This window comes from Chaetodon trifascialis, chromosome 9 (genome assembly GCF_039877785.1).
Source record: "Chaetodon trifascialis isolate fChaTrf1 chromosome 9, fChaTrf1.hap1, whole genome shotgun sequence".
NCBI lineage: Eukaryota > Metazoa > Chordata > Actinopteri > Chaetodontiformes > Chaetodontidae > Chaetodon > Chaetodon trifascialis.
The window spans coordinates 21487393-21513323 of NC_092064.1; the positions used below are offsets into that span (position 1 = coordinate 21487393).

At 42.7% G+C, this 25931-nt stretch overlaps 1 protein-coding gene across 3 annotated transcripts in view; it reads right to left on the reverse strand.

The window, feature by feature from the left end:
• Positions 1-2505: 2505 nt before the first annotated feature.
• The window catches only part of LOC139336158 (roundabout homolog 2), a 48541-nt gene continuing 25115 nt past the window's right edge, over positions 2506-25931 (reverse strand). The window contains exons 7-26 of one of the 3 annotated variants that reach the window (XM_070970097.1): positions 24733-24857; positions 22987-23158; positions 22339-22544; positions 20210-20291; positions 19826-19994; positions 16491-16657; positions 16047-16168; positions 15636-15852; positions 14775-14893; positions 12428-12605; positions 10784-11002; positions 9570-9612; positions 9340-9476; positions 8963-9247; positions 7917-8055; positions 6457-6788; positions 6122-6238; positions 5005-5184; positions 4568-4689; positions 2506-3176 (exon numbers count right to left, since the gene is read on the reverse strand). In XM_070970097.1, coding sequence (XP_070826198.1) covers positions 3165-3176; positions 4568-4689; positions 5005-5184; positions 6122-6238; positions 6457-6788; positions 7917-8055; positions 8963-9247; positions 9340-9476; positions 9570-9612; positions 10784-11002; positions 12428-12605; positions 14775-14893; positions 15636-15852; positions 16047-16168; positions 16491-16657; positions 19826-19994; positions 20210-20291; positions 22339-22544; positions 22987-23158; positions 24733-24857 — 3143 coding nt within the window. In that variant the 3' untranslated portion in view covers positions 2506-3164. Of the gene's footprint in view, positions 3177-4567; positions 4690-5004; positions 5185-6121; positions 6239-6456; positions 6789-7916; positions 8056-8962; positions 9251-9339; positions 9477-9569; positions 9613-10783; positions 11003-12427; positions 12606-14774; positions 14894-15635; positions 15853-16046; positions 16169-16490; positions 16658-19825; positions 19995-20209; positions 20292-22338; positions 22545-22986; positions 23159-24732; positions 24858-25931 lie in introns of all 3 variants that reach the window. The other 2 variants (XM_070970098.1, XM_070970095.1) reach the window with 2 other exon arrangements.

Consider the following 25931-nt stretch of genomic DNA (forward strand, 5'->3'; position numbering starts at 1 on the left):
ACACTAGCAGATCCTGATGAGTTTATTGATCCCACATTCTGGGTCAGATACAGATGCAACATCATGCTTAAGTAATCCTGCCCCTGCTGGCCCTGGTTTCTTCAGCTAATGATTTTTTTGTGATCCTGGAATTACTGATGTTTAGGGTTGGTTTCTTTAATTAAGTATTGGTCATGTTCCTCTGAAATACAAATATTTGGATATATATGTATTACCAAATCCTAACTGAATCTATTTTTGAATTAGCTGAGGTAATCCACCATCTTTCCATACACAGTCCCCTCTGTGCAGCTGCAGAAGTACCCTGTGGGCTGTATGTACCCCTGGTTGAGATTCACTGTTCCAGATGATTTCTGTCATTTTGCCCATCGCATTATGTGGATTTTAAAGCCACCCTCCTCTCAAAAATGTGTTTTGCTGATTGTCACATCACTTGAAAGTTTGACCTTCACTGTGCAAAATGATGTTTGCGCAGAGTTTGACAGCAGAAGGATGCTTTCACACTGACTGACTGCTGAAGGGGAAAGTTTCTCTGTGCGCAGCTTTAATGTAAGACTTAGACATCCATACGGGATGATTTTGCTCGTACATCACAAGTCTGGAAACCAATCGTGGTCCAGCACGTAACTTACAGTTTGACAAGGAAACCTCCAGTGCATTCGTCACTCATCATTCCCAGATTTTCCAATGAAAACTCAGCAATGAACTTCTTTTGTGAAGGACATATGAGACATGAGTTTCTCAAAAGAGAATATGTAAGTCTTAAAATGTGCGTGGAGACGATCTTCGAATTAATGTAAATGACTGCAATGCAATAAGTTTGTAAAGCAGAAGAAAAACAAATCTTCCTGTTGATCCAGTGGAGCACATTTGTGGCCTCGTGAAGTGGCCTCAGTATCAGACGACGGCTGGTCGAGCTGAGCTGTCTGTGCAGGGGGGGAGGGGGGGGGGGGGGGGCAGGCAGTGCTGTGTAAACCACAGAGACCCTAATCCATGCTCCAGGCCTAAAAGCATAAAATTGTAGAACCCTTCTAAATTGCATAACCCCCTCAAATTGCATCGGATTACCATTATCTTCCTACCCTGGTGGGACCCAGTGTGTATTTGCCAAAGGCAGCGGAGTCCAACTCACTTTCCACACCATCCGACAGCCTCCCTGCCAAAAAGCTGTAATATGTAGAAAGATCTGAACAAAAGAGGCAGATGAAGGTGCAGACATGAAGAAAGCCTTTCTGTAACCCATCGCTGACACATTTCAGAAGCCGTACAGTGGGATGAAGGTTACCTCCTCTCATTAAGCTGTATTCACAAACATGGCTTCTCACAATACTGCAATCAGAAGAAGGCACCAAATCCTACACAGTATCTTGTATCACAGCAGTCATTTTACTGGGAGCATGAGATAACAAACTCCAAGTTCATTCAGACCTCAGGGACATTTGGCTCTGATGAAAAAAAAAAAAAAAAAAAATTCAGCTCACTTGCTGTCTTCTTTTTTCCTTCTGTCTGTGTGTGTCTTCTCTTTATGTCCTGGAAAGGCAGCTGAACTATCCAACACACACACATCTAGTTTTTCACAAGGGGAGATGTTTTGTTTGCTCAGATGTTTTTTTTTTTTACCAGAATTATTTCAAGGTATCTTCAAATGATACATGAGCGTTATCCAGTTCAAATCAAACAAGCAATTTACTGATGCTAACAGCTTGGCTCCACTTAGCATGGGACACGTTTTTGGTCCGTCTGCCACATAGCTGCAAACCCCACCGAGCGTGTTTCAGACACAGGGCGTTTTGTCTGCCTGATTTTGTTGGCTTACTCAGATTTAGCTGATTTGGTCATTTTTCTATGATATTTGCTCTTCTAGTAGGCTTCTTAGTTCGTACCATTTTCTAGGATAGCAGCGATCAGCTCCATCAGACGTGACACGGATTGAACGCAGATGTTAGGAGGCGGCAGGTGTAATTTGGGGGTAAGGCATAGCTGTGATTTGTGCTAAATGCTAACATCAGCATGCTAACATGATCCCAGTTACATTGCTGATAGCAGGTCTGATGTTTGCCATGGTCATCATCTCAGTTTTGCATGTAAGCATGCTAATTAGCACAAAATTGCACACAATCAACCCTTAATATTTTACATGATAACAGACTGTTTTCACTGTAACAGATTCACTTGATTGATTGATGATACTACAGATGTCTTCCAGTTCAAACAAGCTGAGTCTCAGGGTTCTAAAGACACACAAATTATTAATTAACCAGTGGGACAAAGTGACATTTTTGACCTGATGCTGAAAGATCACCAAGGTTATTACAACTCAGAGAGAAACAGATGTTTGTACCAAATTTTATGGTCATCCATTCAACAGTTTTTGAGCTATTTCAGTCTGGACCACCTGGTAGGTAGACAAACCACAAGACCGACCAACATTGCCAACCACAGAGCCGTTAACATGTTTTCCTTTTGTAATTTTCCGTATGAACATCACGCATGAAGCGAAGCATCTTTTGTAATAAATGTTTTATTTATCAGTTTAAAAATCTTACTAACACACTGGTGATCTACAGGGATACCACAGTACACAGTCACACGGAGATGAGAGATAAAAACAGTAACACACACAAACACTACACACATGCATTGACGCACACACACCCACCCACACACACACACACACACACACACACACACACACACACACACACACACAGATGATGGTTTATTAACACATTTTCTGCTTCATGTCCTCTCCAGTCTTTCGTCAAACACACATATAATTATGGTTGCATGGTCAGGAGTAAACAGAAGATACATTCATTAATCTGCTGTACAATAATGAAATAGGTACATTTACTTCCCATTGCCTAAAAATACAGTATTTTTTTTAAACATCAGATCCATTTTTAGGAATATATCTGATCACATCTTTAAAAAATTGCAAAGATGTCTATATACATGGAGAAAGGGTGAGGCAAGTCACAAAAAGCAAAGATTAAAATCAGTAAGATAAAATAAAAATAGTTTGTGAGAAGGCAGATGGCTAGCCTTGACGCTTTCCCTTTAGTCTTCAGTTTTCATAAGATACTATGGCAGATTTGATGGATCGCAAGACAGGAAATCATGGAGGAAAACGGAGGATGTCATGTCATGTAATCGGCGTCTGTCTACATGAGGTTCTGAAAGGAAACAGAGACATCACAGAGCAATGGGACAGTGCAAAAGACTGAGAGTATCATTAAAAGACAGGCTGCATACAGCGACATGGAGGCTGTTAAACAGGATGAGCATGACCAGTACTGAATATTTTAGGGGTATTTCATTCTCTTTTCTTTTATTTAGAATATTCTTATTTGTTTCCTAAAGTGTGAGTAAGATAAGTTCTGACAGGAACATTTCATCACTGAAAAACAAGCCTGTCAAAGCTCTCTGGTGGACAAAGCTCAGTCCATTTCTCTTGGCTTAGGTGGGACAGTTGGTGTGTCGATAAAAACAAAATGGTACAAAGTGCAATAGAAACAGACTCAGTGAATAAATGATGAATGATGTATGCTTCTTCTCTTCCTGCCCTCTTCTTCTGCAGTGGTTTAATGGCTGACTGGTCAATTATCTTGTTGCCTCCAACTCCTAATTCTTGCATGACAGCAGTGGATGAAAATGTGCGTGAATTTGCATTTTCTTTTGCCAATTTTATGGAAATTTTGTTAAAATTTGTGCTACATTTGGATGAAACTGGTGTATGTCATGGTTCTGCTCTGCAATTTCTTGTTACTAATGGCTGACATATATAGTAAATCGAAACTGAAACACATAAATTGTCTCATAATATTTGCAGTACCAATATTTGCTGTAGGCCAGGCTCTAACGGAGCAGCCAAGTAATTCTACGTTTTGAAGATGAGATTCTAATAATATTTTCTGAATGTAAAAAAAATGTCCTTTTTAAGAGTTAAATTATGCTTTTATATGACTAACCCAGCACATGCATTTCAGAGTTCTTTTTCCAACAATACAACAGATAAAGTGACGACCATTAACTCAAAAAGAGGCGCCAAACTATCAATTCAAACAGAGTTTTTAAGGCGAACCTGAACATGCTGAGCATACGAATAAAAAGCCAAGGAGTGGATTATGTTTCACTGGTGGTTTGCAAAGTTTTTCCATGGACATTTTGATGCTTTTCTTTCACATTACATCTCTTCTTTGAAATCAATCTCACTGCACTTTCCACCCTCCATCGTTAAGCAAGCTACAAAGGTTTTATAGCCATCTCTCAAACCCATAGTTTCATTCTCAAATGATTCTGGGTGGAGTGCAGTATCATTTTAATGATTTAGTTCATCTTTATTTATTAAAGCATACATGCTTTATAAAAAACACCATCCTTATTCATGTGCTGGGGTGGATGGGATTTAACTTGGAGACGAACTTTTGTTGAGTCACTACGTTAGATGACTGTTGTCCACAGGAAACTCCTGCCAGCCACCGTCTCAAGGACACAGCTGAAACTGCCCTAAGTCCACTGTTGAAATGACTGCGACCAATACTGTGCAGCAGTAGTCTAGACATACCTCATCTCTCCTCCGGCCGGCGGTGGAGGGTCGTGAAAAGACTCCTCCACCCAGAGACCCGTAGCCTGACATCTGGACCTTGGGCAGGAAGCTGGACTGTCCATATGGGGTTACATTCTCATCTGCGGATGACAAATCACGCCAAGCTGCAGCTGTATTCGAATAGGTTAAACCCTAAGTGATGGAGCCGACTGAAAACAGACCCCCTGCTACTAAAAGCATAGCTACCACTATGAGATAATAATAGTGTGCAGACACTGATGGCAGTCAGCGCTCAAAGGGATTTGTATGAAACATCATGGTAATATTAATGCAAGTCTATCTGGGTTACAGCTGTTGAAGAAAAGAACTGCTGGAACAAAAATTGTTCAGTTATCATCTATTGTTGACAGATGCAGAATGGTGTCACAGAGGTGAGTGTCACGAAGAGACCCTACCCTGTGATGACCACTTTGAGGGTCCTCTCCTTTGGGGTGAGAAATGTTCTCCCTTCTTCTGAAGAGTAGGCGAGTCGCTCCCCTCTTTTCTTTCACTGTCTGTTTGGCCGCGGCTCAAAACATCAGCCAAGAGCTGCAGGGAGTCATCTATAGGGGGAGGGGCTGGTGGAGGGGGGAGTTCTGCATTTGATTGATCAACGGTGATTAATAAACATCAGACGGAAATCCTCTTTTGAAGGAATGGTTTGATATTTTAGAAAATATTTGCTTTCTTGCCAAGAGTTACATGAGAGGACTGATACCACTTTCATGCCTTAAATATGAAGCTATAGACAGCAGTGGGTTAGCGTAGCTTAGCATACAGACTGGCAACAGCTAGCCCTGCTCCTCAAGGCTGACAAACAAGTCATATCCTTTAATTCATACAAAAAATGCAGTGTAAAAACAACAATTGGCTGTTTTATGGGGATAAATGTGCTGAACATGGTCCTTGACCTTAACTCCTTCACAGCCCGTGAAACTCTCGGCATGAAAGCGAATAAGCATATTTCACAGAATGTCAAACTTTCCTTTATAACAGCACAGAAGCAAGATGCTGTAATTAGGCAGAGTGGTGCTTTGAGCTAAATGCTAAAATCAGCATGCTAAAATGCTCACAGTGCTGATGTTTGGCAGGTATCATGTTTACCATATTAACCATCTTATCTTAGCGTGTGAGCATGCTAACATTTGCTAATTAGCATTAAATACAGAGTCCAGCTGAGGCTGATGGAAATGTCATTCGGTTTGCAGGTACTTGGATATAAACCAAATTCCTGAACAAACTGGGGTTTTGGCCCAGGTGACAAATGAAGGGATCACCAAAATTACTACAAATCAGCCTCTGGGGGACATGAATGTCTGTACGAAATTTTACAGCAATCTGTCCAGTAGTTGTGGTGATATTTCAATCAGGACCAAAGTGGTGGACTAGCAGACTGACACTGCTGCCTTCCATAGATTTGTGCTACTGTGCTTAAAAATGCTTAGAAAGAGTCTTATGAATAGTAATATTCCACTTTCTTTTTTTCCCCAAACTAAAACAGAAGTTAGATGTGTTACAAACAGTGTGTCACACCTGCTTGGCCGTGTAGCTCTCGTCTGAGTTGTCCATCCTTGGGCGCTCTCTTCTTACTCCTGGATCTGTGCGCCTGGGCTGCCGGGCTCGACTCGGCAGCAGGAGCGAGAGATTGTCCTGACAAGAGAGCACGCTGATGTCATCCTCAGGAAATTTAGAGGAAATGAAAAAACACTGAGCTGCACTTTGAATTAATGCGCCATGATTTCCATGTACAAATACTTTCTGTTAGGTAACACCATAAACTAAATTATACATGACACTGTGTGGTTTTGCGCTGCCTCTTGGGAAGTCACTTCCAAAGATGTGAGGCATTAAACTGAATTCAAACTGACCTTTGCCGAGGCTTTCCCCCTTGAAGTCCTCTGCCCATTGGCGGGTGTGGTACACCTCATCAGCTTCCTGGGCCTTGGTGTTGGTAAACAGATCTGGGTTGGACTGAGAGACCTGGGAGCCCGCCTGGTGACGGGCCAAAAGGTCAAAGTGCTGCAGCCGTGGACTCTCGTTGGGCTTGTGAGTGTCTTTCTGGGGGGAAGACATCAGTGTTGCTGTGTAGGGCGGCTCGTCTGGTTTGGAGGGCAGGCTGGAGAGCTCCTCCCTGGAAGTGTCCATCAGGTAGGTCCTGGCAGGCAGCGGAGGACACCAGTCGTCATCGTCCTCCTCAGAGCTATGGAGGATGGACAATGAGTAATGGCAGCATGAGTGTGTGTCTCAGAGGGAAACACTGCACACATGGAACCTACTTATACATAATACATGTAAGTAAAACAAGGCCAGGGCTCTGTACAGCAGTGCTTTGAGCTAAATGCTAATGGCAACGTTTACCATGGTCTTAGTTTAGCATGTTCGCATGCAAACACTTGATAATTAGCACTAAACACAAAAAGTATAGCAGAATGATGAGTAAATGAATACTTAATAATGGGCCATCAAAGATATTCCAAACCTCTATTCAAGGGAAGTGAATGTCTGCCTCAATTTTAATGGCAAATCCATCCAAAATTGGTTGAGACGTTTCACAAAAAACCCCCACAAACGTCAGCCTGCTAGTGCTGTGACAGGGAAAGTCAGAGGATCACACAAGTCAGACAGGGGCCATGAATGTCTGAACCAAATTCCATGGCAACCCATCTGATAGTTCAGTCTGCACCGACGTGGTGGACAGACAAGGCAACTCTGACATCCACAGAGACACACCGCTAACAAGGCTGAAAATATTCCACATAAGACACAATTTTTATGAAGTTCCCGTGAAAAAAGGGAATCAAAATAGAGAGAACGAGAGCCACCTCCGTGATTTGTGTTGTCAGTGCCGTCAGGGCTAATTTAATGATGGACTTGTCATTGAAAATGGAAAGTACTAATCCAGACTGTCAGATGGTAGCTAATGTCATTACAGAGGACATGGCACAGTCAGAGCAGCCCTCCGATCCCACCCCGTTATGTCCGCGATCTAATCTGTCAGAACTAGTCAGAGGAGACGCCACCCCCCTCCGTAGCCCCAAAGCTCAATCTACTCACTGCCTGCAGACACCACTGCTGCTAATTCGAAGACTCCTCAGACTCCAAACTTCACTCAAGTTTTGTTTGACAGCCTTGGCAGAGTTACAGGGCAGGTTTGATATCCATCTGCCTTAACTCTCTCTGTCATGTAGGTGAAGTCAGAGGCCTTCGTGCTATTAATAAACTGAGCGAATATTAGATTGCACAGAAAGTAATTGTGTTCTTAGAGGAGGAAACGAGGGCCCTTTTCTACAACTTAAAGAACAGATAAGATTTTAACAATGAGTCTCACCTGTGCTGCCCGTCCTCTTTGTCCGTCTTTGTTTGACTCCTGTCTTTGTTGGCGGGAAGAGGCAGCGACAAAACATCCACCCAGGTGAGAGGAACTGACTTGGATGAGGACCCAGTGGACTTCTGCTTTACCAGTTTGTCTGCAAAGACACTGTTTTTATTATGTCCACCCAGACCCTGAGGTCAAAACTGCTGGATGTTTTAAACAATAAATATGCTCAAATAAATTCAGGCTTTTAAAACATGTCTTCTCCATCCTCTGCCTATAAGTGCCTATAAGTGAAGGACATTTCTCTCTGTTGACCAGTTTTTCCATCTTCAAGAGCGTCTTAAGGTTCCCTCGTGTTTCTGCATGTGAAGCTGAAGGAGCACTTGGTCTCTGTGCTACTGTTTCTATTGAACTCTTAAGTCGAGGTTATTAGCATGGCCAGCAAAGGCAATTGAAAGTGCTGTACATGAGAAAAACTGTGCACTTAAAAAGAATAACATGAAATAAGAAAAAGTCACAAAAGGTAAGCAACATGCAAATATGTTCAATAGCGTGTAAAAGATTCTATAATTAAAGAAGCATGTATTACTGTGACATTATAGCGTGTCATTATGTCATTTTAACTAATTGATTATATGTCCATATATACACTACACCCAACAGTGTGTTTTCTTCCCGTTGGCATGCTGCATGTACTTATTTATTTACATTTATTTAATCTTTCTAGAGTGGATGCAAATCTACATTATAAATATGTCACCATCCCCAACTGCATTATTTAGATGTTTCTGCTATTTTCTGGCATTTCCTGTTTTTTTTTTTTATTGTGAAAAAAATTAATTTAGCATTTTTAAATTCTGGTGTCTGGTGTTTACTGTATTTGCATGTATAAATTGAAAACTGATTAAAAAAAATGCACAGGTGGGTGGAAGCATACATTCTGTATATATTCATGAGAGTCAAGCCTATATTTGCATGCTTATTCTTTGAGTAGCAGTAGTAATCATGGTACAAGGCAGGGTTTCTCAAAGTGAATTAAAGAGGCAGAAAACCCTCACCGTTGCTTTTCTTGGTGTACTGGAGCTTGGCGTATTCAGACCCAGACTGACCAGACTGGATGGTCCACTGGTCCAGGTCCTGCTCCAGTCCTACAAGGCCGCTGTTTGACAGCATTGGGTTGCTGCTGTACGGGTCTGGCCCCTGGTTGTAGGACGTACTGGAGTAGGTGTCGTAGTAGGCGAGCAGGTCGTCCTCAGCAGCTGTGTTGATGGTGCTGTAGATGGGACTGTCGTTGGACGCCGTGCTGCGTTTCTCCGACTGGTTCGGGTAGTTGATGATGCCAACTGCTGAACAGCGAGTGACAACGTTACGTTAGCTAGGACGGTCACCCATTCAGTATCCTGATATGAGTCGCCCAAAGCGAGAGAGCTCTTACTGTTGTAATATCTGTCTGAGTCCAGTTTGCCGGAGCAGCAATTGACAGAGTCTTTGCTGTTATGAGTGAGGTTTTGAGTGGGCCACGAGTCGGCCAGCCAGGGGTAGTTGCCCATGTTTGATCCTAACAAGCCAGGCCTGGAAAGAGAGGTGAGATTGTACCAATACTACAAATGTTTTTCTGACATTAAGTAAATAGTTAACTGAGTCAAATCATAATCTTCAGTTTACCCTCCGTTGATGATTCCAGATCCTTCACTGTGAGCGAAGCCAACTGGAAGAAGAAGAGGAGGAGGAAGAAGCTCGTGATTATAAATTTTGTCTGACAGCAGAGAAGATTTGGTCTGAAGAATGCTTGCTGGGAGATAGATGCACTTTGAGCTAAATTATTCCCCACTCCAAATAAAGCATCAGTCCCACACAGGGTTAGAGAGATGAAGATATGCTGACCTGCACACATCGATCAGCCACCACATGAAACCACTGACAGGTGAACAACATTGATTATCTTGTTACAAAGCAAAGCTCTGCTGAGACACCTTCCATTCATGTGGATGTTATTTTGACACGTACCACCAACCCAGACACAGCTGCAGTACACCCCGTCATGCCAACGGCATGCCCTGATGGCAATGACCCCCCCCCCCCGACCTCCGACATGCCTCCTCAGGTCAGAGCTGCCTAGGTTTTAATGCTGTGGCTGATCAATTTAATCTATCAAGATGTCGTGAATCGATGAACCTCTGTCTTCTACTGCTGTATCTAGAGTCTACGGCACCTAAATTAACAAGATGCTAATATAATCAATGCTAAAATGTGAAACAATAAGATCTTCAGTCATCAGTATGGCAGTCATATTAAATATTTATGGTCAAATCAAATGTGTTTCTTAAAGCTCTGGGCTCCGTTGAGTGTTTATGATCATAGACAAATATCTCTCAAGTCAGTAAACAACTGATGTGGTTATGCGCTCATGTGCCAAAGGGCATATTCTTAGATGAACAGCATGTCGTGGTTACTGTTTACATACAGTATGCTTCAGTGTTTTCCTTTATCACTGCCTCCAAAGCTTCCCGGTGGGGATAAATACATTTTAATTAACTGAATATGCAGTGAAAGTTCATGCCTCGCTTGGCGAAATAAAAACTAAAATTGAAAACATTCATCACTGCTGGAGATATCCCCAGCAGTCTATTACGAACTTTGTCACTGTCACTTACTGAAAACAAAATCTGGTGATTTGCTGTACAGCTGAAGCCTTTTTTTTTTTCTTTTCAAGATACTGTTGAAATAATGTGACAGAGTGCATCTGAAAAGTCATGTCACAGGAAGCTCTGAAATTAAACTTTATAATATGATAGATGTGATATTTTCCAGTTAATTCTTTGACTGTCATGATGCTAAAAACTAGCTAAGACAGACAAGTCAGAGCTTGTTCCACTGACCTGCTGGTGTGTATGCAAACGATGTTGTGTAGTGTCCCAGCTGCTTCCTCCTGCGGTGTCGACAGTACAGCCACCCACTGAAGCCCATCAGCACCAACCACGCAGCCACGCCCAGTCCGGCGATGAAGGCCGGCTGGCGGACCACGCTTGTGATCTGCTCTGATATGCTGAGGTGACCGCCTTTCTTCACCGGCGTTGAAGTCTTGTCTTTTGGGACAGCTGAAAGAAAAGCAGTGGAGATCTGTTGGCATCTTTATGGTGGAAATTATCTTTTCATGCCATCCTGTATCTTTTAGATTAAATTTGACATTTTGGGAAATAAGCCAGTTCACTCTCTTGCTGAGAGCTACACAAGAAGATTGGTACCACTCTTATATATGCCAGCAGACTGTCCGCTATCCAAAGATAACAAAAGCTCTCAAGCTCACTAATTAACATGTTAAAGGTTGTTTGATCTGTACCAAAGGTGCTCTAGAACTACAAGATTACACATTACAAACTGCGCCAGTAGTATGAAATGGTATACACTCCCTCTGTCAAAACAACACAACACTAGAGTACAAGTTTAACACTTGTGCCTCCTCTTGGTGCTCATTTTCTTTTGCTAGCTTCATAGGATCCCTCCAGATCTCACGGGAATGTGTTGCTGAGACAGACAGGTGGAAAAAAGTTAAATGTCTCCTGATTTGTCAGTCTGAGAAACGTTAGTTCCACAATGTTCGGAGGATATGTGGCTTTACTTTGGTGACTATGGAGCAGAAGAGCCAGTCATAACCTGTGCTCATGTTCACATCTCCCATTGGAATCAACAGAGTCAGGACCTGTCACAGGTGTCTTAAAGGGGCGGGTCGGTGGCGACACACATGTGACACAGATACAGGAAATGGCTCTTCAGTGCTCCTGAAGTGTCTCTGTCAGTCTCTGGTGGCATTTTTACTATTTGATTTTTTGAACAGATAAAAGAAGACGAGATGTATTGTGTTAATTACTCAGCTTTTTGACGTGGTAGAAGGTGGATTTTGTTACCCTTGGTCAGAGCCAGGCTGGCTCTTTGCAGCTGATTGCAGGTTTATGCTAAGCTAAGCTAAGCTAACCAGCTGCTGGCTTCAGCTTAATTTTCACAGTACAGTCATAAGAGCTGAGTCAATCTTCTCATGTTACTCTTGGCAAGAAAGTGAATAAGTGTACTTGCCAAATTGTTGAATTATTGCTCCAAAGAACTGCACCAGAACATTAAGTGGAAAGGAAAAAGATCTCGGAAAAAAACGCAAACAAACTTCTGCCTGGATAAATGATTGTGTGGCTCACGAGGTTTTACTTTGAAATGACAAAAGCAGAGAAATGAACCAAACTTCTGGCAGCCAGTCACCAGCTCTTCATTATCACTACTAAATAGCCTAAATACAAATCTATGCATGTAAAACACAGTTTCGATGAACTTGTCATCTTCACTGTGAATTCCTGACTAACACTTTCTATGTTGTCACACTCAAAACATAAGTGTGGATGGTGCCTCTGTTGTGAAGTCATTCACACAACACAATCAACATTTCACATACAGATTTCACCTGCGGTAAGCTCGCTGAAAGTGCATCTCGCTGTACTTCTCTATCTGTAGAAGCTGTAACAGTTTGAGTGACTCACTGAGAAGCAGGCTGACAGGCGGGCTTTGAGCGCCCACACCCAGGCTGGTGACAGCAGCCACCACCACAGTGTAGCGGACGTCAGGCAGCAAGCCTGTCAGCAGGATGGACAGAACCGCTCCGTCCACTGTTCGGTTTATCTGGTTCTCCAGCCCCACGCTGCCGCCCAGACACCAGACCTGATCGACACCAAACACAGAGGGTTAATGTTTGAATCTTAAAGGATCTAAATCCATAAGGAGGTGAATTCATCCAGCACACCCGGGGACAAGATGTGGCCTGTTATTACAAAAAGACGGACTCATTTTCTGGCGATGAAGCTTTATCTGGTAGCATACTGTGGAGAATGACGGCAAAGATACAGCAGAGATAAAAGAGAAAGGGATGTCAGTGCAGTGACAGTTAGAGGCCAGATTTAAAAATCCTGATGATGCAAATATACGTGCCTGCACATCAGCAGTGGAAGACAAATCCAGATCTCTACTAATGCAAGTAGAAGTCCAGCAATAAGTAAATCAAGATTGATCGTTTGTCAGTTAATTATTCATAAGATGTCACACACAGTGACGAATAATCATTAAAAGACTCCAGAGCTCAAAGTGATATTTTCAAACAACTCATGGTTTTAAAGCTGTAAGAAATCAGTAAATCTCTTTACATTGCTTGATAAATAAAACGTTGAATTACAGCTGCCTGAAATACTTAAACCAATTGGCCATTACAGCATCTTCAGTCAAGCGACTCAGTAATGTTTATTCTACAGAAGTATCCGTCAAAAGTTTGCTAACATTAGCCACCATAAGCTCATACCCAGACCACGTGAGGCTGCGGCAGCAAAACTCCTGAGTTTGTGAAATTGAACAAAGGTCCAATTTACTGCTAATAAATTTAACTTTTCTTTTGTGGGATGAGAAATGTGTCATCTCTTTTGTTAAGAGCTGCACGGTCTCACCTTAAACCTGTAAAATTAGCGGCAAAATGTTCCTAAAGTTTCAAAATAAAAGCACTCATGCAGAATGTTAGCACTAATGTTGCAGCTGGTCGAGGTGGAGCTAATTCCAAGCGATGGCATTTATTAATAGTAATTTAATCTACAGCAATAAATCATATTCAATAAGATTAGCATGCTGTTTGTTTTGTAGTTGAAAATCTTATCAACAACTTAACAACTAGTAGCTGTAAATAAATGTAGTGCAGTGAAACAGTATAATATTTCGCTTCAACACTTAAATTAATGCCTCAATAATTAAGTTTTTGTGGTTAAAATATCTGCTTGTAGTTCAGTACTACCGATTCAACATTCAATTTTTAACATTTAAGCCATGGGAGGCTTGTACAAAACACTGTGTGCAGTTTTCAGCAAATTGGATGTTTAAGGGGATTAAGTGTGATCTTTGCCTTCGGCTGATGAGCCTCCGCATACAAAAGGATCTGGCATTTCATGATCAGACGTGTGGCTTTCTCATAACTTTCTACATGCAGACACAGATGGGAAGAATAAATCAAAACAATAGGACTGTGTGTTCCTTTTCAATGCTTTTTTTTTTCGTCTCTTCTCTTGGAATAGCAGCCTGATGATTAGTAATCAGTGTTGTGCTCATGCTCAGAGACAGATAATCAGAACTCAGTGTTTTTTCACAGAACAAACAGATGACGGGGACAGTCAGCGTTCACAATCTGATGACAAAATTGAGTCCCTTTCGGCGGTGGCGGTGCATGTACTGGCAGCAGATATGAGGCAATGAATGATTACTAATTGTTAATTAAAATCTGTGTTTTTCATAAGTATCTAAACAACAAATTTGGACAACACTGTGTAATGACTGCATTAAAATATAAACATCATGGATCACAAAAACAGCTTGTTCTGGCAAACATCGATAGAGGGAGCAAACTGCTGACTGGCTGAGGAGTGCTGCTTCATGAGCAGAGGTTTGTAAAAACAGGTGCTTTTTGGATCCAGGGACATGTCATGTGACCAAAAAAAATTAGTTCACCACATCATGTACACTCCTACATGTGACAATTATCCTGTGCTAGTCTGATTGCCTGGCAGCTGACACCAAAATTGGTATATCTGTGAGCTGCCACTTGTTTTTACATGCTCTGATGAAGACTGTGAGTTGCAACACGTCGGTGCTAAGCCCGTTTATTAAAGGCTTTTTCATTTCCCTGCTACTGTCTGGCTATGACTAACTGATCACAAAGGACAAGTTTAGTCGAACATTTTGTTCCACGTCACTAAATGACGGTCTTGAAAGCAGAAATAAACACATGAGAATGAGACAGACAGTCGTGTGTTGTCTCAGGATTCGGGTGTAGTCATTCGCTGATTGCTGTTGTCTCACCTTGTACTCTCGAATGATGCCACTCTGAATATTGTGAGGTGGAGGCTCCCACGACACACTGATACTGGAGCTGTTGGTGAGCTGAACCACCGATACTGCCTGTGGAGGTGCACTTAAAACTGGACACAAAGATAAGAAGGAAAATTAGATTTCTATTATTATTATTAACACATATCAGTGTCAGGATTAGGCCCTATTTTACAGGCAATTTCTGGATCATTTCCTATTTATGTCCAGTAAGTTTCCCTCAAATATCTATGTTATTCAGTACTATCTGTCCTTGACAAAATTAAATACTTGTTATTTATTTATTTTTGGAAATGTTATTCTTGTTCTCTGCCTCATTTTTGCATGTTTAGCTGACCTGCTATGTGCACAATTACAACTGCAATTTAATTTATTTAAGTGCATCATATTGAACACTGCCTCTGTATTACTTTCCAAATTATTTCACTCTTTCAAGGAAACTTTGGAAATTAATTAAGAAATAATTATGAACCATTAAACTAAGGTATTTTAGGTTACCTTAAATAAACTCCTTTAATTAGGTTTTCATTTTTACAAAATTGTGTCCACATTATTTAAAGGAACATTTTGTCATTTTGGGGAATATTCTCATTCACTTTGACACTGACTCTCCAGCCAGTTAGCTTAGCTTAGCATACAGAAACAAGGGGAAACAGCCAGATTGATTCTGCCCAAAGGAAATAGCTATAGCGTCATATTTACCAGAAAGATGCGAGTGCATCGACCTTAATAAGCTTATATCTGGAAACAGTATATTCCTTAAAGGATGATAATATCACCTGTTTTCTCGATAACTTCAGTTCTAAGCTGCAGTTACTGATAAGCATTGCTTACCCTCCTCAGGCGTTCGCAGCAGGACCATGAGGCTGTCATGTCCCTGTAACTCATTGAAGTACGGCCGTATCTTGACCTCATACTCTGTACTGCTGAGCAGATCTACTAAGATAACACTATGGTCGGCCGTGGCCTCCACATCCTGGACCAACCAGGAGCTGCCGATAGTCCGGTAAAATACACGATAACCCTGAACGTAGCGAGACTGAAGGGCGACCTGTTGGCAAGAGAAAGAAAACACATCAGTAAAACATTTACATGAGTAATGAAAAGCAGAACAAGCTGTGTTTGAGCTTCAAGTTAATCTGTTTGTGTGTTTGCAGTTTTTGAAGCTAATGTTCAGAGATTAGCGTGTCCTCCGCACACGACTTTGAAAAGCAGACTTTTTGATCAGCCAAGTACCCAACTCACAGTCCAAGAAATCCTGGCGCTGGTTGGAGACAGAACCACGGGCTTCTGCAGGTAGACAGACACCTCTCCTAACTCTCTCTGCACCTGTCTGTGGTCCACACCCTGTTCTGTGGGACTCCCATCTGAAACAACAAAGACCTCCATTCAGTCCAAGCCAAGAAAAACAGCTGAACAGCAGCTATTCAGCTTCTTCTTCTTCTTTTTTTTTGTTAAAAAAAGAAGCTTTTTGATGAAATTCAACATTGCTCTGGGCTGAAGAGCATCACGCTGAGAAAGCAATTAGTTTCGAGACCGCATATGAAAAGCAACTTTTTCTAAAGCATGTGGTACATTATCTTGGTTTCACTCAGTATACCTAATTTCTAGCTTTAAATGTATAAACTGAAATCAAGATGTTACTGTTGAAGGCACACTGTGAAAGAGTTTTTTGCTCGTGTAACTCACCCTGCGTCCTGACAGGCTCAGAGATCGGGCTGGGGTCACTCAGGCCGTAAGAGTTGACTGCTCGGACAATAAAGAGATAAACAGTGTTGGGGAACAGCCCGACGACCGTGTGCCTCTCGTGCTTCACGTGGTCCGCCACCGTTTGCCAGGTGCTGCCCACTGATTGGCTGAGGGCAAAAAGTAATATTTTGTCCTATGAGAGCATTTCATTATTTCAAAGTAATCTGTTTCTTGCAAACACCAATGTCGTAATGTTGGGATCTTAAAACAATAGCATGACATTCTGGAAAGTACACGTTATATCTCTGTACAGAACTGCATGTTAAAACTGGTAATGTTTTTTTGGCCAGTCTTATGCTAAGCTAAGCATCTCCTGGCTGTAGCTCCATATCCAATGGAGATGTGCGAGGGGTACTGATCTTCTCTTCTAACTCTAACTAATGTCTTTAAATCATGAGGACGGTGTTAGAAATGCAAACCAATTTACATGCAATCATCAGGTGACGCAGCCGTAGCTCTCAAACACCAATAACTGAACGAATGAATGAATATATCAGCCGCTTCTTGAATGCGTGAGATTCTGTGCATCTAAAAATACGTCTCTACTCTCAGCTCACGCACGGAGCAGTGACAAGTTTTATTCCTCCTTTTTATTGCGGCAGGTTATAACGCCGGCTTCTGAATGGGTCTGGAGAGGACACAACAGCCCGGTGCTGTGCGGGGACGGGGACTATCAAACAGCGTGAGCACAATTTAACATTTTCTTCAACTCAGGGGAGAATGGCGAGGTAATTACAACAAACAGGCCACAGCGTTTTCCCATCATCAGTACTTTCTCCTCTGCAACCTTTCTCACCAAATGGTCACCAGAGAAAACAGTTTTGACATTTAAATGGAGTCATCCAGTCCTTTAAAAAAAAAAAAAAAAAAGCTGCATCTATAAATGGGTTTAAAGTGGAAGCTACCGCAAAAATCCCTCAAGATTTCCTCTTTTTTAAATCAGAAATGTAGGCATTGCTGTATGCTGTACACAAGAGGGGATTCTATAAGAGAAAACTATTGGTTTGGACTTTCTTTCTTCCTGCTGAAGCCTGAAACAAACATTTCCGAATGATTTCTTGTGTGTACCAGCGAGTGGATCTTCATCACCAGCTCTGCGTGCAGGCCTGCCACGCCGAGCTCTTCTCTCCACGCAGAACTAACTGGACTTTTGTGTGTGTTTGTGTCTGCACCCTCACAGTAATGAGTGAACTCCGCAACTGGGCTCGCGCCCCCCTCCTCCTGTTGCCCCAGGACAGGACAGAGCTGCCGAGCTGACCACCGCAGTAATTGTCTCCTCCTTCACTCACTGTCTGTCTCGCTAAAGCCTCTGGTTGGTTGTTAAGAGCTGCTATGGCTCTCCTCGGGATGCCACGGCTAAATAGTGATGCAGCGAGTGTCATGGTTTCACTTCTGGACGTCACTTAACAGGCTATCTCCCCCTCGGGCAGAGATGAGTCATTTCCAATCTCTAATGACTCTAAATGAAGGAGACTTCATTATCTGGGAATAGTCAGAATAGGAGCAGAGTAAAACAGAAGCAGAGTTTGGATACAGTTGAATCAGGGACGGAAAGAGCACCAAATGTTCCACTCAAGAGTCCTTACTGAACTTTAACTCGGGAACAAGTGAAACGGCCTCATAAATGAATAATGTGCTTCAATAATAATACTAATGATTAATATTCTTTCCACTGTTGGTTCTCTAACAGCTACCAAGACTAGCAAACTAGCAGGACAACTGTTACATGTTGTCCTCTGAAGAGACAGACGTGGGTGCTCACCAGGATTAACACATATTAGAATGTGCTCGATGCATATTTAGGACTAAAAATCAGGAGACTTTGGCTTGAATCAATTGTGACTGTTCCCTTTTTAAAACAAAAATTGATCGTCTTTTCACCGCACTCATTCAGTGACAGCCTTAATAGCCTACACCAGCTGCACGGCTTGGAAGTAGGCCAGGGAGTATGAACTTTTAAAAGTTACTTTAGGAAATTATTCCAAAATCTCATTGCTGTGTGACTTAAAACGCCATTCACGCCCTTGTGCCATCTTACATTACTGACCTTTTGACCCTACACATGACTGTTCATGACCTGAGGTCCTCTTTGGCTTTGTAACAGCCCTCTGAAAACCTGTTTTTTAAACACATCTGATGTTTTTTAGTGAGGCTTTCTCATGAATCTACAGCATTTTGGTTTTTAATGTCAATGTCACTTGTGTGGCACCTTGTTAGGAAAGGTGCTATATCATGAACAATCATTACTATTATCATTATCCATCCATCCATCCATCCATCCATCCATCCATCCATCCATCCATCCATCCATCCATCCATCCATCCATCCATCCATCCATCTCTTTTCGGGGTTGCAGGGGGGCTGGAGCCTATCCCAGCTGCCAACGGGCGAGAGGCTGGGTACACCCTGAACCAGTCGCCAGTCGATCGCAGGGCAACATACAAGACAAAGTTTCACACAGAAAGGCCTGGCCCGACCCGGGGATCAAACTGGCGACCTTCTTGCTATGAGGCATGCGCACTACCTGCTCCACCGTGCCGCCCTTTATCATTATTCATCCCAACTCTAATTAACATGATAAACAACCAGCAACTTGCAACACATGTACATATTGTAATTGTAAAAATCATCAAAATCGAGCCTGCATTTGCAAAGACAGATCTCAGTGTGTGTGTGTGTGTGTGTGTGTGTGCGTGCGTGCGTGCGTGCGTGCGTGCGTGCGTGCGTGCGTGCGTGCGTGCGTGCGTGCGTGCGTGCGTGCGTGCATGCGTGTGCGTGTCTGGACTGGGTGTTTCCCTGCAATCTTGGTTCACCTCCACCTGCTCGCAGCGCCAATCAGCCACCACAGCTGCAGCCAATCCACACTCATCAGCCACAGGATAAAAACCTGGATCTCCTCTCCGGTCGTCAGCAGAGTGTTGTACTCACCAGTCTGCTCGTCTCTTCAGCTTCAGAGTTTTGCCTTGTCTGCTTCATCGAGTGATTAATCTATTCTCCTCGTCTCGTCTTGATCTGCCACCTTTGCCCAGCTCCAGTCCACCACCCAAAAACCTGCTGACTCACCTCCCCTACCTGCCTGCTCTCTGTCTGGATCTACTCAATGTTCTCCTTTTTTTTCTTTCTCTATTCAAATCCTCCATTGTCTGTGTTCTGCATTTCAAATTCAGCCAATTTCTCAGACTTTAACACTTTTTGCACATGAACTCTTCAACTATAGTAAAATCAGCCTTGAAAAATGACTTTACTTCCACCATGCAGATGTGTCACTGCGTACCTGAAGGCCTCAATAATATAAGAAGTGACGGCGGCCCCGCCTTCATGAGGGTTGGACTGCCAGGTGAGGGTGACGGTGTTTTTGGTCACCTCCGTCACGACGGGCTTCTGCGGCGGGCCTGGAAGCTGGATGAACTCAGAAACTCTGGATATCGAAGAGACTCCATCTTCTGTTAAACAAGCAGGAAAACAGCACAACCATAGATTCTGATCAACATTGTGCCTGAAAGCGGACTGGATTTTGTCCTATCATGGCTACAGACTGTGCTCTCATGAAGAATATTGGCAGAGTGTGTAGCTTCTTGAGCATGGAGGTGTAGCGTGAGAGTGACAGAGTGTGAAGTGTAACAGAGAGACAGAGCGTGAGTGTGAGCGGTGTGAGTACCTCTGACAGTCAACATCCCACTCCAGCTCGACTCCCCTGTGGCGCTGGATACCATGCATGTGTACATCCCCGAGTCTGTGTCCTGTTTAACAGCAGTCAACATTTCAGACAGACACCCCCAAAAAAAGCCAAGAGAACAAATGCTGCAAGCAGTTTTTAATTTTTGAAGGATGGTTTGGATCTATTTGAACGACTGAAGGAATATTTAGATCAAGAATTTCGACAGCCGGATCCCGTTTTTACTTATCATATTCTCAACCTGTCTGACAGTCGTGGAAAGTACATTTTCTGCAGGCACCGTGGATGTTATGTCACTGTGTGCTTCTACTCCACTACATTCATCTGACAGGTGTAAGTACTAGTACCTCCTACAGACTGAGCTTTTACAAAAGAATATGTGATCATACTATTCATGAAATTATACAAAGGTATATAAAGTAGCACAATTTAGCCACAACATTAACATCGGGTTAATGAATTCTGACAAAACATCATATAATAATACGTGTTCATACAATGCAAGTTAAGCAGGTAAGGCTTTATGTTAGAGACCATAAATCCCAAATATTTTTTGTAGAACTTCCAGTTTATAATTTAATCCTAATTATGGAGAATATCCTTGAAAGAGGTGCTCATTTTGAACACATGTAATTTTTCTTTCATTTATCATTGCAAACTTTCTTTCCTATATAATGTACTGAATGTTTGCCTTTAGACAAATCAGCTTCTGCACGTTAAGCTGACCTGTTGTACACTGACTAAAAGACTCAGCCAGCAATTATGCAAGTGAACCAAGTGAACCTCTATTTTCTCTATAATTAGTACCAAATCCCTTACAAACTTATTTCCATGAACATGTTTGAAAAGGATTTGGAAATAATAGAACTGTAGCTGATTTTTTGAACTGCAGAATTAAGTGATAATTCTCTGTTACACACAGATATTTGATCCATCACAGTAGAAATACTGATCATAGCAGCTTTATGTTAAGGATCGAAATACTTCTTTAACCGCTGCCCCTAAAGTAAACCATGCATACCTAAATTATGACACTTTCATCTCAGCCTCTAAAAGCTTCACTACTACAGAGCATGAGGCGCCCCACCCACGGCTGACTGTACCAGCTCTCCTGTTTACATTATGGATTGTATATTCCAGCATGCCTCACTGACACTGTGGCCTGGCTGAGAGCCAGTCTGCTGGAACTATCATCAGACCATATGAGATCATCCACCGCAGTGTTGACCTCTGGCTGACAGACAGCACAGCGTGTGGTGCAGGTGAACTTCTTTAGATGACTCTCAACTACTGCTAAAATATTGATGGTGAGTAGGGGCATCAGCAGGGTAAATATTTTTAGTCCCTCACTCGTCATCTCCATTTCTCCTCTTTCCTTTTTCCCTTGTCATCCCCCCTGATGCCACACTAATGCATCTCTTCTGTTCCATTGAGCACATTGGCATGGCAGATTTCCCCCGCCTCAGTGGTGCACTGGACCAAAACTTAATTCTCCAAGTTTGCTGAGCACCACAGCCGGAGAAACAGGATGAGAGAGTAGGCATAGTCCAGGCAGGAGGTTTAATTAAAAGGCGGTTAGATGATTAATCATCTATCGCCAGTCAGTTAACGGAAATGATGCTGCTTCTGCTCCGTCCCGCGTGCACTCACTGACCTCCAGGTGGGGTTATAGCACAAAGGGGGCTGACTGCTCCTCCATCAAAGCAGAACACATTAGCATTTACAAACAAGCGGCTTCATTAACATTACAATTACACACTGCATGAGCACATAATTGCGTTGGAGAGATATGCACTGCCTTAGAGAGATTGGTCTTTGAAACTCAGCTTCACCTTAATTTTACAAACGAAGACAGAATTTATAATGGAAAAGGGAGAAAAAACATGTTGCCACGTGGGCTGCGGAGAAAGCGAAAGAAGGTCAGAGATCAGACAGGAATGTTTACAGTATTCTCTGCAGTTTTTTTTTTTTATTTCCATCAGTCATGCAGTCAGTTTAAAAGCAAACTCCTTTCAAAACTCATCCTTTTCATGCCCTTTCCAATAAATGACACTCACAGAAGGCAAAACAACCCCCCCACAAAACACATGCGTGCACACATGCACACATACCTTTATGTCTGTGATTTGCAAAGTGCCATTCTCCATCAAGGTCATTCGAGGTTTATTTCCCTGAAGTCTCTCTCCATCCTTCTCCCATGAAATCTTGACTGAGGGCCCTCCGATTACACGGCAGTGCAGCTGCACTGTCGCACCCCAAGATACAGTCTGATTGGCCGGGCCTTGGCGAATTATCGGCGGGACACGACCTGAGGGACCTATGAGTTTTAGGTGAGAGGAGGCAGAATAATTTGTCAAAGGGTGTCGTCTCCCTTCTTATTAACAAAACAGTGCAGAGACACATATTTGCAGGCGTACAAAAGGCTTATAGAAAATAGGTTTATAAAGTTGCCGACCGTGAGAGTGCAAAGGGTGAAAAGACTTTAGATGCTTAGCAGGCAGAAAATAATACTCTGCATAAAGAGCAGAAAAATAGCTTAAATCTGGTGCTTACAAGCTGCCTGAGGAAGACCATTAAGCCTGAAATTCATTGCTCATCCAGCATGTGGTCCATATCTGTGTTCTTTCTTGGTCTTTATGAGCCTTACTGTTATGCACCTACTTAGCAATTAATATGCTTTCTCCTCATTAGCTGATAGTACAGAATAAAGAATAAACCTCCCCCAGGTTCAAGCGTGATTGTGTGGACTGAAGTCTCACCTCCCTCCACCTCCAGCAGCGCCTTGGCCAACACACTTCCTGCTACACTGATGGCCTGGCAGATGTAGAAGCCAGAGTCCTCGGGGTGGACGTCCGTGATGGTCAGTTCTCCGCTCATGGAGACAGAGTAACGACCGGATTGTGATGGTGGTTGGCCAGGGAACAACAACATCTGAACACACAAAGACACACAGCAGAACAGAAAATACACATGAGGCTACACTGTGCCTGTTCTTTAATTAATCAGTTAGTCTATAAAATATCAGGAAACAGTGAAAAACTCAAGGTGGCGTCTTCACATTGCCTGTTTTCTTTGAACGACAACCAAAACCCCTAAAGATGTTCACTTTGCACTTATATGAATACAATAAAAGTGTCCTTTTATGTATATACTGTCACTACTTAATGTCTCGAAAATGTCAGAAAACCCCAGTCACAATGTCCCACAGCTAGAGGTGGCATCTTCAAAATGCTTGTTTTGTCCAAACAGGCCACCAAAGGATAACGGCTGCCAAACGGTTAGTCAATCATCCAATTAATTTTCTGTTAATTGATTCATTGTTTCAGATCTTTACACGTTCAACCATCCAAAGCTCATCTCATCAGCTTCTAAACACAGCGGAGCAACCACCGCAGTCTACAGCCATGCTTGCAGAAGACATTTCAGTCTGGACTAAAGTGGTGGGCCAACAGACCTCCGTGGCCCCTAGCATGGCTAAAGCAAAGGTCAAAACTGGAAGAAATACTGTGGCTTGGCGTTTTTGGGATGACGCCCACTGACAGACGTTTTCTAGCTGTCCCATTCTGTTTTTCTGTAAGTGAAATGGATGTGAACAAGGGGGAAGGGATGCACATCAATCCATTCAGCCATCCATTTCATTCCTGTAAGAGGCTTAGACTTCAGTGGAGGGACCAAGGTTATAAGGCTACAGATAATCCCCCAAATACAGCAAAAAAAAGCTCTACAAACAGGCAAACCATGCCGCAACCATCCTGCAGACTGAAGCTTATTCCCAAAATCTGGTGCTGAACTTCCTGTTTGGTCTGCGACAAGCTTCTAAAAACATTTGAAGCTGCTCCTCCAAGTCAGTGATCCCAGCTGCTGTTGAGCAACAGGGTATTTATAGTTGTGTACAATGTGGAAGGAGGACAGTGTTTGTCTGCAGGTTTGCCCTGAAGAAGCAGTTTCCACACCTGGTGTACTTCCTGCCACCTCTCCCTCCTTCCTTTATACTTCTTCATCCCAATAACTCTCTTAGACTGCGGTCGCAAGCAGGAGAAACATTTCCCGCCAACGCAATACCGCAATGCCTTCCAACACTTTGTCTCTACTCATATCTCTGAGCCAAATGCAAATGTGCTGCGCTCTCTTGTTCGCCTCCCGCCCGTTTCGCTTTGAATAATGTGTCTTGAAGAGTGTGGGCAAACCAAAAGAAAAAAAAGTGTCAGAAAAAGTATGATTAAATCAGACAAAAACCTGTTCATGTTGCGGTGAGTCTTTCTCGCCTTTAGAACAAAGAAGGTGTGAAACTCTGCTCGCTGATATATGATGAAACAATACAGCATGAGTAAGGTTTTGAAAAATCCCCAAACCACACATTCACTAAGTATCAACTTGAGGCTTGTTATTAGATAGCAAATGTATTCATGTGTACTCATTCGGTGATTTGTAAACAGGAATTTATTGTACTGGATGTCTGAGTTGCTGCATTAGAAGAGCTATTGTTCTCTGCTCCGGCCTCTTACCTGGCTGCCCTCTTTCTGCCAGAAGATGGCAGGTGGAGGGTTTCCTGTGGTGCCACATTGGAAAGTGATGCTCCTTCCCTGGGTGGCAATCTGGTCTCGGGGCTTCGTGGCAATCTGAGGTGGTACTGGAGGAGGAGAAGGAGTGTGACTGCTCATTAAAACATGAACATATTTAAAACTATTTCCACCGTAAAAGTCCTAAATTCAGAATCCTCCTGAGGTAAAAGCACAGAAGTATTACCTTTCATACCTCGCCCTAACTTTAACTCAAGTCTTCACCTTAAATTTTAATGATTTACACTGTGGTGGCTTGTGTTGCCTCCCCATAGGGAAGGCGAGTCCCCGCGATGTGACTGTGTAAACAGATTTATGTCCCGCCAACCTGAGTAAAACACATCTGCACACACACAGAGCAGAGAGGCCACAGAGGACAGGATGAAGCATGGCTGCATGCACATAAAATCCAACAATGAGGCACCTTCCCACAGGGCTGTGTGGAGGTATGGGCATGTTTATTTATGATTTAATGTGTGAACAACGTGAAATAGTCACGAGGTAGAGATAGTTTTATCTCTACCTAATTCATACACAGTTGGCCGAGTGGTTCCCAACCTGAGGGTCCGAAGTGTTGCGAGATGATAAAAAAAGGACTTTTCGCTCATGATCATTTTTCAGGAAATATTTCATCCAAACCACAATCTATTGCTATTTATATTAAACCATCTGAAAAGTTCAGAGGACAAATCCCCAACTAAACGCTGCTTTTTTATAAGAGAGGAGCCACTGGTTTAATACATAACAATGCACTGAATCTCATAAGCTCATATGTTTTTTAGTAATCTGCAGCTGTCAGATCGAGTAAAGTATCTCAAAACTGCACTTATGTACAGTTCCTGAGTATATTTAATTACTTTCCGCCACTGCTTTTAACCCCGCTCTGCACTGATACAGCACTCGTCAACTCCGAAGAAGTAAGATTTAAGAGTTGTCTCCTTAACCTTAAGAGCTTTTTGATCCGGCGCTACACACTCATCGGCCTCTTATCTTTAATGAGACACATCACCTCTGTGTCCTCTGAAGAAAGAAACAAATCATCACAGCATACGGCAGCGCTGGTCTGATGACATTTACGCGGTTATTTTGGGAAAGGTCTGGGCAGAGCTGCCAATTTCCAGCTTGGGTCAGATCATTGCGTTAGC